At 37.3% G+C, this 13,761-nt stretch overlaps 3 protein-coding genes across 4 annotated transcripts in view; 1 reads left to right on the top strand and 2 right to left on the bottom strand.

The window, feature by feature from the left end:
* LOC117300834 (YLP motif-containing protein 1-like) overlaps positions 1 to 594 on the bottom strand; it is a 43,377-nt gene extending 42,783 nt beyond the window's left edge. For both annotated transcript variants that reach the window (XM_033784690.1, XM_033784683.1), the window contains exon 1: positions 423 to 594. In XM_033784690.1, the coding sequence (XP_033640581.1) occupies positions 423 to 473 (51 nt within the window). In that variant the 5' untranslated portion in view covers positions 474 to 594. The remainder of the gene's footprint in view (positions 1 to 422) is intronic.
* A 6,129-nt stretch (positions 595 to 6,723) lies between these two features.
* LOC117299377 (coiled-coil domain-containing protein 85C-like) lies at positions 6,724 to 13,192 on the bottom strand. The gene is made up of 6 exons (XM_033782918.1): positions 13,133 to 13,192; positions 11,760 to 12,537; positions 10,521 to 10,597; positions 9,763 to 9,870; positions 8,455 to 8,556; positions 6,724 to 8,102 (listed from the first exon to the last, which is right to left on the bottom strand). Exons 2-6 carry the CDS (start codon positions 12,373 to 12,375, stop codon positions 7,947 to 7,949), a joined length of 1,059 nt encoding a protein of 352 aa, XP_033638809.1. The 5' UTR covers positions 12,376 to 12,537; positions 13,133 to 13,192; the 3' UTR covers positions 6,724 to 7,946.
* A 136-nt stretch (positions 13,193 to 13,328) lies between these two features.
* The window catches only part of LOC117290662, a 46,987-nt gene continuing 46,554 nt past the window's right edge, over positions 13,329 to 13,761 (top strand). Inside the window, exon 1 of the mRNA XM_033772184.1 lies at positions 13,329 to 13,499. The gene's annotated coding sequence lies outside the window, so the exon portion shown is untranslated. The remainder of the gene's footprint in view (positions 13,500 to 13,761) is intronic.

The following is a 13,761-nucleotide window of genomic DNA, read 5'->3' as shown; positions in this document are numbered from 1 at the left end:
TCAATGTTGTTTTTCCGTCCTAATTATTTTTATTTTAGAATATAGTAACTGGATGGATGTTCAATAAAATACAAGACTACTGGACAAATCATTGACTGAAAGTGAAACTTTCTTCCTAGTACTAGTAGTAGTAGTACTACAAATACCATTGAACGGCAAGTGGATAACTTTCCGTATGGCGCCACCACCTTTTCACTCATTTTTACAGAAAGGAATATCTCATTGAGGTAAATTAGATACTATATTATTTCATATCGAATGAAAAAGTGGTGGCGCCATACGGAAACTTTTCCTGGCAAGTCTTGTTTACAAAAATTCTCAATTTATTCGAATTTCACGAAACTGGTGCTGTTGCAGGCAATGGTGCTAGCATGCACACCGTTTTTATTTAAGAAATTTTAGACAGTTATGAGTAAACAAACCTTTTCGGCCGACATGCCATCCATCCCAGATTTTAAAGGGTTCCACATCATGAAGAATTTATGTTGATGTTACGGTAGATAATGTGATATTTCCGTCATTTTTTTATTGCTTTGTCGCGAAACTTTATTCTCATCGGAGTCTGCACGTCTGACGTCAATGACCGCAGCTAGCATGCGCCACGCGCGGCGGCCGAGTTGAAATGAAATTGCTTCTGCCCCCACCAACGCCCAAGTTTGGTCTGATTAAAGTTTTTTGTTGTCGCTGGAAGTAATTTTTGGCGTCCTATCTCAAGTATTCTCTATATATTTTGAAAAAGACAATATTGTTAATCATGTTTTATACAATGGTCTATTGCTTTAATGTTTGAAGTGCTAGTGCCTTTTGAAAAACAGTGTCTCACTGGGAGGTTTTCTCAGGATTATAAATGACAAAACTTGTGTAAATAATGTTGCAACTGCATCGTGGGTGCCCTTCCCATTAACTGCCTTTACAGTGGACTGGAATACAAAATTAAAGGGACACACCAGCTCACCGTTACGTATTTATAAGAGGTGTAGAATCATAGATTTGTAGGGACTGTTCTTCTCCATTCCTGGAGGACCTATGAAGTCATTTGTATGAAGCCTGTGTGTCCCTTTAAGGTGTTGGCAATTTTAATTAATTAAATTTGTTAGTACTATTCATTGGGTTTGAAATTCTGGGCGAAAGTCATGCAAATAGTGATGACAACTGAAAAATTAAACCTTTGAGAGACACATTATTTGTTAATTTGTTTACTTTATTCCAAGAGAAGTAATACAGGTGAGACTATTGTTAGAAAATAGCCAATTACATTAAAAAAAAAAAACGAATTTTAAACCAGTAACATGTGTATGAATTCATTAAAATATGAATAAATAAATATAACAGACCTGCGAAACTAAATATTTTGGAATTTCATAAGAAGACATTATGCTGGCTTTATTAAACACAAATAAACAAGTATTTATTGTGATATGTATGCATACAGAAACTTGCACTAACTGCATTGATCTTTTATTAAAACAACTTCAAAAAGAAAAATCCTCTTTAGTTTTTATTACAAGCATGCGTACATTTTACTTAGTTATTGTCAACTACCAGTACTGTATACGCAACTGTGAAAGTTTAAGTTCAAGAAATAGAGGCAAAACTCCCATCACTCTTTTCTCTAAATCAAGTTTTGAGTTTCATACTCACAGATCTAAATAATTGTTTTACTAATTTCTCAAAAACTATAGCATTTCAGGAAAAAAAATATTTGGAGAAAAGGTTTTCCACTATGAATACCTTTATACCATGTAAGCTATGTGCAAATCTATGATTTTGTTTACCGTCAATTGTACCAACATAGTGCACACCCATAAAAGTCTCAGAACGTACTTGTCATATTCCAAACAAATTGTATAATCTTCAATCTGAAAACTCATTGATATGTTTATAACAGTTACTATCCCTCAAGGAAATATTTATGTCTAAAATGACTTCCAGACCATAAAATTCCCACCAGTTGGTTAAATTTTTCACTTAAAACAACTTTTAGGATGGGAAGAAAGCTCTTTCAAACCAATCTCATCTGGGTTTTGTAATCCACTTTATTTCCAATAGATTAAAGCTTTTACAATTTAAGTCTCTAACCTCATAAATGCATAAAATGCCACTGTGTTTGATACCATTGAAGTTCAGTTTTTGTCAAAATCAACAAACCTTTGATGACATTACAATTCAAAGTATGGTACATTCTTTTTTGCACATGCAGAAAAAAAAAATGCAATTCACCCTAAGAGACCATTTCCACCAATAAAGCTCTCATCTTTCTTAAACTGAAGACTGGATGTTTAGAAATAGTTGCTCTAAACAAACAACTTTTCGAAGAGGTGAGAGAAACAAAATTGGAAAAAAGCACACACAAAACTTGAACCCGGATCTTAAGAAGGTATGTTGGAATGATGACATTGCCAACTTATGATAACCCCTGGAGTTATGATTTCAAGAAGCTTCTTGAAACAGTATCCTCAGGAGCAGGGCTCGATTTTACAAGGAAATAAAATCCATTGTAGGACAAGTTGTCAGTATCAACATTGTGATTTGTATTGTGTCATCACACTTTACTTAGCAACTTAGGTTGATTTGCAGCAAGATAAATCTTAGCTCTTTGTATGTTCGCCCCCTGAATTCATCTTCATTAAGAGAAAATTAACGTGGTTTTATTTGTCACTGGGCAAGTCTGATTTCAGTTAAAAGTCTGAAATGTCTCATCCCTGTTTTATGTACTGCTTAAACAAATATGCTTCGAAGAGATTTTGGAACATTTTCTTAAAAATTTACAAAGTGGATAACATTTAACCAACTACACTTTATTATTGAGCATTTAAAATTGTACCTTTTTATTGTTATTTTAATAAATATCTCAGACAGACATTCTCTAAACTAAAATGCTTAGTTCTCATCAATTGCCCCAGTTAAATATATATATTTATTCCCAAAAGTGTTTGTTTGTGTGTATCCTTCTTATAAAAGGTGTTAAAAAAGCAGACTTTAAGGTTAAAATCCATTTCTGCCAATGAAGTCTCTTTCACAAAGATAACAATCACACCGTATTTTGTTATGAGACTGAGCTATGTACACATTATTTACAAGTACATCTTATAGATAAATGCTTGTACCAAAACTGCATGACGTCAATTCGGTGTTGACGTTATATACAAAACAAATTTAATGAGTATTTGTACCCTTTCCCATTTTTATCGATTAAAACAAATAGTAAAATTGCCGAAACTGTAACCCACCAAAACTGTGATATACAAAAATAATATTTCCTTGTTTTAATTAATATAAGTAGATTTCTTACATGAATATAATAGGCTGTGTTTACATAAGCGTTGATTAATACAATTAATGATCCTAGTAGAATCACACAATTTGAATACATGTATATGGCGACTTCCAAAAGCTACTTAAAACAAACAAATTAAAGGAACACGTTGCCTTGGACGTATGAGTTGGTCGTTGAAAAGAGTTTGGAACTGTTGTTATGAAATGCATTTTGTTAGATAGATCAGTAGAATATAATGATCCACACCAATTCGCTCGAAATTGCATGGTTTTCCTTTACTTTGCAACCTAACACAGTCGGCCATTAAAAATTTGACTCCCATTAGTGGCCGACCGTGTAGACGACGAGGTAAAAGGAAAAACATGCAGTTTCAAGGCATATTTGTGTAGATCATTGTATTATACTTTTACAACATCTTTCTAACCATATGTACATTTTACAAGCGGTTACAATAGACCAAGCTTTGTATAGACCAAATCGTCCAATCCATGGCAACATGATCCTTTAAATGAATGGAAATCTTCCCTACCACATTATGTACATGTCAAACAAAATGATATAATTCACACCTATATAGGTTTTTAGAAAAGTTAAAAAACATACAATACATCTTTGAGGAAATTGCTATTAGTATAGACTTAGTCGGTAATTGTAAAGCGCGGTGTAGCTACGGGGACGGTACACCCATCCTCGATCCCAGTATGTGTGTCAGTCAGTTGCCACCGCTACCTACGACCGTTGCATGAATGAATCGCACTGTGACTGTTGCATGAAGGGCAGAGTGTGTGTTTGTAACAAATAGGCAGCGCCTAACGACTTGTCATCAAGTCTATGATGATTGTAGCTCAACGTCCAACAGTCAATACCCCATCTTCTTTAGTTAAATGTGGCCATAGTCATGCAAATGGAAGTATTACAGGAGCAGCAGTATCCCCTGAACAGCAGTCTTGTAAGAGTGTAGTCGCGCAGGAGCCATTAGGGACTTTTCGTTTTCGACGACGGATGGTTCTGCGACGGGTAAGATGACATTTGGCGTCATCTGCGCATGCGTCGGCTTTGAGGACGGTCGTCCCTCAATTTCTACGACAGTACTTTGGATGATTATTCGTTGTGCTGAAAACGACAACGTTTAGGTGAACAACCGTCGCAGAACCATCCGTCGTCGAAAACGAAAAGTCCCTATTGTGCTATCGACCCGACAAACATCTACACAAGCTGACTATTGATATTGACTGGTTAAAGGCAGTGGACACTATTGGTAATTGTCAAAGACTAGCCTTCACAGTTGGTGTATCTCGAAATATGCATAAAATAACTAACCTGTGAAAATTTGAGCTCAATCGGTTATCAAAGTTGCAAGATAATAATGAACACGCTTGTCACACAAAGTTGTGTGCGTTAAGATGGTTGATTTCGAGACATCAAGTTCTAAATCTGTGGTCTCGAAATCAAATTCGTGGAAAATTACTTCTTTCCCGAAAACTATGGCACTTTAGAGGGAGCCGTTTCTCACAATGTTTTATACCATCAACCTCTCCACATTAATCATCACCGAGAAAGGTTTTATGCTAATAATTATTTTTACTAATTACCAATAGTGTCCACTGCCTTTAATATGGATAGCATAACAGCAAAATTCGTACGCATTTGATTCCACATATTTGTTTATAATACATGCAACACAATGGACAGAGTTATTGCAAGTTTGAGACTCTTTTCCTACTTTTAAATATCTCAGTACTGTTTGTTCTGTTGAACCATCTTTGGTTTCAAATCCGACTTTACCATAAATGTAAACCCAGTGAATGCTGCATGACTTAAATCCTCCACCTCACTCAGTTGTGAGTCCATTTTAATAGACGTGATTGTAAATGCTTGTTAATTTTTTGGGGATACTTTATGAATCCTTTAATGTTATTGTTAATATAAATAGTGTCACTATTATTACTATCAAATAAAAAAAACCTGGTTTGGTGATAAAGCTATGGATTTACACAATCACATCCCTAAAAGGGATGTTGTTAAATGTGAACATGTATTTTGAAACTAGACACAAAACTTTACACAGATGACAACATTTCACCTGTGCTCATCATAATCTTAATTCAGTGCCCAATTTCATAATGTCTGTAGGCATACCAAGATTATCTTCGGCCAAACAACCTCGTGAATCCTGCAAACCAATCCACTCCCTGGTAACTCAACACACAACTGTTTGGACTTGGATAAGATTGGTATGCCTGACTCAGTGTTAAGAATTTGTTATTTGACTCTGCATGACAGAGTTAGACAACTTCCTGATTAGGAATGTTGGAGGATTTTTGACAGTTTGGTTTAATGACCAACAAACAACCTGTTCACGTAGTAGTGGTTGTTTTTATATCAATGCAAGTAAATTCTTCTTTAAATGGTGTTTGAAGCTTTGCATGGTGTGGAGAATAAGAGTAACTATAAATATAAATATGAATAGTAAACTTGAGGGTACAACCATGGGTATAATCTCTTTTGAAGGAGTGGTGGCTCTGAAAAGAGCCGGTTTGGTCTCGACATTTCGAACAGTATACTCTGCTCGTTTCTCCTGAAGACGAGCAGAGTATACTGTTCGAAACGTCGAGACCAAACCGGCTCTTTTCAGAGCCACCACTCCTTCAAAAGAGAGTTTACCCATGGTTGTACCAGCAAGTTTACTATTTATATTTATAAATATATTTATAGTTACTCTTAAATTCTCCTTTGTTGACGTTGCAAGGCCGATTTTTTCCTACAGACATTTCAAAAGAGATTTTTTTTCTTTTGAAATTTTGACATGTAGAAACTGCCTTAAATCTGTAACAATAAAAGTTAGCTGTTTGAATTATAAATCAAATTCTTGGCCATATACCCCCCAAAAGGGGACCTAGCATCTTTTGTTAAGTAAAGTCTTTAAAGATAAACTATTAATACATTTATGAACTACTATACAAGCTGCTTTATATTAGTAAGACAACACTGGTTGTGGTTGGTTAACCGAAAAGTTAAAAAAGTTTGGCCAGAAATAAATATGTACATGTTACCATGGAGGTAGAAAAACAAGAAGACCAAACAAGTGGTTGAACAAAGGTTTCAAGTCCCATGCCGCTGCAAATTATAGTACTGGCAATTTAAAAATTGTAACTGTGGTTAGATGGGGGAAGATATGTAATAAGAAATAATCAGCAAAAACCTGGACCCAATTTCATAAAGCTGCTTAACCAAACAGTTCTGCTTAAAAAATTACTGCTTAGCAAAGAGTAGCAGGAAAACAGTCGAATATGGTACAAGCTATATGATAGTTTGGCTGGTAAAATTATTCTGATAAGCAGCTATATAAACTAGGGCCCTGATAAAAATCTTTATCTTCAAGTACGCGCAAATCCTCCAATCAGATTTGCAGAATGTATATGGGACGCAGAAGCGCGTTATTTTTCCGTATTCCACTCGCGCTTGTGTGATAACTTATAGTATCTCCAGTACGCGCTAATCCTCCAATCAGATGCTCGAACCGGAGTGTGATATAAAAAGCTATAACCTACTCCCAGTTTTTATACTGCATTCTGCGTATTGTGAGTGTCAAAGCGTCATGCTCTGCAAAGGGCCAGTGCAAAAATAAAATTCTATTTCTGCGCAAGCAAAACCAAAAACATAACCTAACCTCATTGGCTTAATTAGGCTATAAGACAGATTCGTACTCAAACTTGCGCTCACGGAGTACAGAATAATATAGCGCGTCTGCGTCCCATATCCAACTCGGCCTTCCGCCTCGTTGGATATGGGACGCAGAAGTGCTATATTTGTCTGTATTCTACTCAGGCTTGGGTGACAACTTATAGAAATGCTCTGCGGAATACTTTAGATGTATTTCTACCTCCATGATGTAACCATAATATAATGGGAGAATTCCCCACCTGCTGTACAAGTCTCTCCTTACACAAAAATAAACATCATTTCTAAAATATCTTACCGTAAACCTACTAAGGACTGTTTAAGAATTTTCTTTGTCGCTACCTCAAGAAGAAAATAAGAAAGTCTTTTTATTTGGCATGGATGACAATGATGGTACAGAGAAAATATACAACGATCAAGAAAAGAAGACTGATCATTTAGTTGCTGAATATATACATTAGGCAGTTCTTCTTCACATAAATTAATATGCTAAGCAATACATTTGTTGGAACAAGTAAAATATTAATATAAATTGGAATAAATTTTTGCTTTTCCTGGTAATCTGATTCCATGATGTCTTGGAAAAAAGTTTCTTTGTAAAGAATACCTGACATTAGTCGAAACCATACACTTCAAAATGACTGCAGAAACCCCCTAGATCTTATGCATTGACGTCATCAACAGCCGCCATCTTAGAGGTAAAATGATGACATAACAATCGCAATGCACAGATGTGTACACGCGGCGCTCGGGATTGTCCAATGAACGACCTTCTTTTGACCTCTAAGTGAGGGCGCCCTACTTAATGACATCATGTGCATAAGGTCTATTGTGAACAGTTTGTGTATGAAACAAGCTAAAAGATCCATGATCGATTTTGAAAACTTACTGACTTGACAATCAATCCGAGATTCATTTTCTCTCGAGGCTGGTAGTACTGCCAGCGTATCTTGGGGGTGTTCAAGGACATTCAATCAATCAGATTGATTTATTTTCTCTCAAGGCTACTAGTACTGCCAGCATATCTTGGAGGTGTTCCAGGTGGCCCCATAGACCCTACCGGGTACCTTGGAGGTGCCGATTTGTTGGGAGGCGGTTGATTCCCCGGCCTGTGAGGCTCATCACCAAGTTTACGCCAAACAACCTAGGAATGATATACAATTAATACAACAAAGTCAGAATTGGTCTCTTGGTTTATGTAACATTAAATATTGAAAATTCTGTTTACTTACATGTCTTGCATAATAGAAATTTTGATTACAACTTTTTTGTTTTTTTTTGGGGGGGGGGGGGTCATGTAGCCTTTTAGAAAGACTCTGCAAGGGTCAAACGTAAGGCAATTAAATTCTTATTGCGTTTATACCAGCTGGTTCTTTTGGTTGGTAAAGCAGTTTGCAACAGCTAATTCTATTTTCTCATTATAACCAACCTGTATGATTTTTTTATTATCAAATCACTACTTCGGTGGGGGGGGGGGGGAACTGTACATTACTCACATTACACATTTCTCTGACGATAGCTTTATGGTTATCATTCATGTGCTCCGTATCACTTCCACTCGGCGTCCCATGGTCCAACTTCTCATGAACCTCTAGAACCTGCAATCATAAAAACATACACACATAATTAATAATAATAATAATAATAATAATAAATACCAGTTTCTATAGCGCTTTATACACCCTAATGGCATATCAAAACGCTTCCAACATTATTACCCCTGGTCACTGAGCCATTTATTTAATACCTTTTACCATCTCAGCTCCCTTGGGAGTATACAGCCTGTGCAACAAATATACGCGCTACTAAGCTAAATCAATCACAAGGACCATCTCTGCCCTCACAGGTACCCATTTACCCCTAGGTGGGTAGAGAGAAGCATCATCATGTACAGGCCTAAAACTTCCCTCTTGAAGGGGCACAGTAATTTTCCTCTGGTGAGGGGGCACTGTTAATTGAATTTAGCAAAGGGCACCACAGCAAAGGGCACCACAGCAAAGGGCACCACAGCAAAGGGCACCACAGCAAAGGGCACCACAGCAAAGGGCACCACAGCAAAGGGCACCACAGCAAAGGGCACCACAGCAAAGGGCACCACAGCAAAGGGCACCACAGCAAAGGGCACCACAGCAAAAGCACAGAGCACCACCGCAATTGCTATGGGTGCCATTGGTTATTCCTGAGGACTGCATTTACACACAGATACATGATACCTCTGAACATAAGTTTATTCAGCTTGTATCTTTCTTTATAATTTTAACTTGTATCTTGTCTATAAACCCAGCATAACTGACAAAAACAAAACATTGACCCTGTCTTTAAAATAGAGCTTGAAGATATTTCAAACATAAATTTACTTTTAAGAGCACCCCTTGCCAAGGATTAGGAATACAAAGCCCTTTATCAAAAGCAAACCAAAAGAACAAAGTTGAAACCTGGAAAACCTCACAATCCTTACTCTTAAGCCAAAGGCCTGACACAACACAAAACATTAAAACTGTTGAATTTTAAACTTTCAAAGCAAACTGAACAATTCACAAAACTGCTTGCTGGTACCTGCACATTTGCAAATTAAAGTTAGTTCACAAATATAGCCCGACACAATCACATAATTAATGAGGTGATTGCATTATAAATGTTGACAAAACACACAAAGGAAGACCTGAACTGTTGAATATCCTCTAAAAAAATATTGTATTTCTAACAAAATGTAAGCTTCAGGGATCATGTTACACAGCCCCCATTGCCAAAAAAGACCACCTAGATTTTCCAAGCCAAATGTGTTTCCACACACAGCACTTTACCTTTAACGCATGGACCATTGAGTCAGGCTTCTGAGGTACTTTTGGCTTTCCGAGGTGTGGCTCGCCATTTTCCAGTCCTGGTTGGAACTGTCTAGATCCATGGGGGGCCTTTAGAATTAACAGAAAACAAAATATGATGGTCAACCTTGTGAAATGCCAGTTCAAACACTGCCCCACGAAACCACTCCAAGTAGTCCGGCTGGCTAGTTCATATAAAACAAGTATGGACAGGTGAAAAAGCTGGTCGACTAGTCAAATGACAAGCTAACTGGTCCTGCTGGCTAGTCACTGAAATCAAATTATAGGCAAACCATGTTAGTGCAGGGCTGATACTTTGACTTGTCTCTACCATCTATGCCTGTGTAATGTTTTCACAGGACTAACACAATATTGTGTGTGCAGTGCTCAACACACATCAAATAAGGTAAAACACAAAAAATGATAAACTCTTTATCACTGATGCAAATTTAACATTTAACATTTTGTTTTTTTGTGTGTGCTCACAAACTGCACACACCTTTGTAACATTCAAAAGCCTGTAAGCATATAACTTTGCTAAGCACAGAAATTGCTTAACAGAAAATGATTACCAGCCAAAATTTCAAAAGTTTACATTGTTAAAACTTGTGCCATCTCAGTTTGAAGTTTGCTAAGCAGCATTTACTGTTAAACAGCTAAATAAGAAGTTTGGCCCTGATGGTACAAGTGTGTTTGTGATTTAACATTTCACAGGGACGCTGCATTTTCAGTGATTTTACCTGTGGCCCTTTCCTCTTGTCTGAATCCAGAGTGTGTAACCTGTCTTCAAGCTGTCGTACATACGCAAGTAACTCCTCTGTATCAAAAATAAGGAAAAGGTTCAAAAAATGAAATTAATGTTGGTGTAAAATTAGCCTACAATGTGTAAAATTATAGAGTTTAGCCACACAACTCCATGGTGGGGGCAGGCCTAGAATATTACATGTTGGTCATAAAGGCATGTTGCCCTGGTCTTGGCCTTGGTGCCCTTCAAAACTTACCCCAAATTGTTAAGAATTTCCAATGAAATTGCCCTTTACAAATAAAACTGATCTTGCTCTCTCAATAGTGAAATTATAGGCCTGTTGTGGACTCCATTCAAGCTAAATTCACAAACAATACACAGTTTTAATGAACTTAACTCAACACCAGATGTTTAGGTCCACCAATAGACACCTTACATTTAACGCAAAACGCTACACTGACACGCACTTAGAAAAGCTATCGTCCAATAATTTGCCTCCTTGACCCAAGTGAGGGCGCTTTTTGACCCTAGTGAGTGCACTAGCATTTGACGTCACAGGCAAGGGGTCTATTTATCCCATTAGCTATAATGTTCATAGAATAATCCCACCATAATCATAAACATTCTGATGTCACTCGGAACTTCTTTTACTCCAACAATGCATGGACATTAGGCAAGCTATTCTTTGTTGGTTTGGATATATGTGCAAGTCAATCAAAATCTGGCAATTCTGGGAGAGGTATTTTAGAACATATTCCATAGGTCAGCATTGTTGTTAAAACAAAGATCTACATTTTAAAGGTTGGGCATAACACAATTTGGCCAGATTGAAACAATAAATGTGTACTAATAATACTTGCAAATAAATTTATTAATGCTATAAAAAATGGTTTCTGTGAAATATTGTAATATTGTTGCCAGAAATACTCTAGTTTTTCAGAAATCAGTAAAACAATTAGGTTTGATTTTGCGAGACCAAAACTCTGTGAGCACTCTTTAACAGTCCCTTTTTCTCCCACTTTTGTCTACCTACTCAAATGACTATTTGAACTTATATTTTTCATGGGTTGTTTATTTTTTATGTCAGTATTGTCTAACACAAAGTCAGTATTGTCTAACACAAAGTGCAGGTAGTGGTCTTTCAAAGTTACCAATGTCGTGCTTCAAAGTATTTAAAAAAAGTAATAAATAATTCTAAGCAATATATGGCAATAATTTAATTTGTTTCGCCTACCTTGATTTCCTGAGGAGGAGTAAGGTATCTCTGGTTTCATTTCATGAGGACTTGACGGACCGTTATCGTAGCTTCCATCCCCCTGGGCCCTCGGAGCTAAATTCATTGATGTGTTGCATTGGCTACACAAAGAGTTCCTCTTTTCCGCTCCTCGTTCCTGATCCAAAAGATAACACAGCTCTTTCAACTCCAGATTCTCCCTCATTAAATGCTGCTGCCGTGCCTCAAGCTCTTTAAGTTTTTCCTGGTATCCACTCACTTCGGTTTGCATCACACTGGCTGAGTAGCGGCCAAATCGCTGCCACTCCTGGGCGAGGTTACGCCCCTTCTGTCGGTCATCATCCAGAAAGCAGCAAAGATCGCGCAGTTCCTGGTTGTCGCTCTGAAGTTTTGGATTGTTGTTATCTCCTGACCCACCACTAGGTTCATTCTTCAGGGCCTGCATGCGACGGTTGACGTCCTTCATAATGTTGCTGTGTTCTGCTATTCGGCGCAACCGGTCCCCGTCAGTCCATCGCAATCGACGAATCAGCTCGTCACGAGATAATCGACTCAGCTCCTCCTCTGTTGGGACTCTGGGAGGACCACTCGGTGGCCCATTAAGTTTACCAGCCATTTAAGGGTAGTACACGGCTATTTCTCAGATTTTTAACGAAAGTGACATTTTCCACACGCAAAAAAAACTGCCTTTTTGTAAATGTCAACCACCCAAAATTGATGGAGTATGAACTACACACACAACTCAATAGTCATGTTACATCAGTATGTATGGTTTTGCCTATAGTGACAAAAGAGGAGACAAAAAAGGAATTTCTTTTTAGTGGATGATTGATAAGATTTGCATTTTCCAAGAATAGAAGAAAACTACTTTACTTTGCATTGTTGATCTCCACAACCACAATTTCAATTGAAACAACTGGAACTTCCATTCAAAAAAAATGTCAAATCCGACTGGGCCTTGGACCTACCTACATCCACTTTTACATGATGTTAATTTGATTAAATAATTAATGAGAATCTTGCTTGGCAGGACATAATTGTGTTTCATCAAAATAAAATGGGAGTGGGATGAACAAAATTACACTGGCAATAAAAGTTTAACTTCACCAAAGCAATATTGGGGCGGATTGATTTGAGCATTATAAAATGTTTGCATTCTGGGGCGAATCAACCCTTTAAAATGTATGTACAGTACATCGGCATCGGGATTGTTTGTTAGTTGTTTTTTTCCCGACGATTTAAAAAGTTAAATAAATTGTCGACATATTTCTCCACACCACACTTTATACCAATTACATACAAGCCCTAAATTTACAACTATAGCTACAGCACACTAGGGTTAAAAAGAGTTTGAAGAAATGTGTAAAACTCACCCCAAACTCGAGGTCAGAAACGATGACAGCCGCACACAAATCATCCGCTTTCAATTTTGATGAAAGTAGATGAACGCTAGAGGGCGACATTTACGTTTTGTTGTTCGGTGTTGTGTGTGGTGGTTGCATACCGATCGTGTTTTTTGCATTCATCATGCACAAAAAGTTCTTTGACGTAAACGCAGCATGCATGCAATGCACGCATTTCACACAAACAACGACGAGTTGATCAATATCTAACCTGTGTGGATTAATGTCTGCTCTCTATTTTGGCGACGGACCGGAACACAAAGCCTAATGGAGTAACTAATTGTGCCTTAACTGGTGTGTGTTTTGGAAGGTTTATGAGTGAGGGAAAGTTTGCATGGTAAGTATGTGCTGTTAAATAATAAAATGACTAACTAAAACTTGTAACTTTGTCAGTGCTCAACTCTTGAACTTTTCTTTCGGCTCTCATATATAAAAAGCCATAGATAGGCCGGTATTTATGTAACGGGACCCCCACTTGTTTACACTAGCACTGCAGTTTAATAATCCGCAGTGAAGTTGTCATGTCCATCCTTTTTGTTCAAGCGGATCATGCCCAATGGTTTATACCGCCGAAATTCTACCAAAGTTATAATTTAATC

The sequence above is a fragment of the Asterias rubens genome, chromosome 1 (assembly GCF_902459465.1).
Source record: "Asterias rubens chromosome 1, eAstRub1.3, whole genome shotgun sequence".
NCBI lineage: Eukaryota > Metazoa > Echinodermata > Asteroidea > Forcipulatida > Asteriidae > Asterias > Asterias rubens.
This window is presented reverse-complemented; position numbering and strand designations above follow the sequence as displayed.

Bases quoted from the DNA above. Each gene is read 5' to 3' on its own strand.
- LOC117299377 (XM_033782918.1), bottom strand. From the start codon at position 12,375: ATGGCTGGTAAACTTAATGGGCCACCGAGTGGTCCTCCCAGAGTCCCA. The intron at 10,598-11,759 runs GTAGGCGAAACA...TTTTTGATACAG, and splicing joins CTCCTCCTCAGGAAATCAAG to AGGAGTTACTTGCGTATGTA. The intron at 8,103-8,454 runs GTGAGTAATGTA...TATCATTCCTAG, and splicing joins TCGTCAGAGAAATGTGTAAT to GTTGTTTGGCGTAAACTTGG.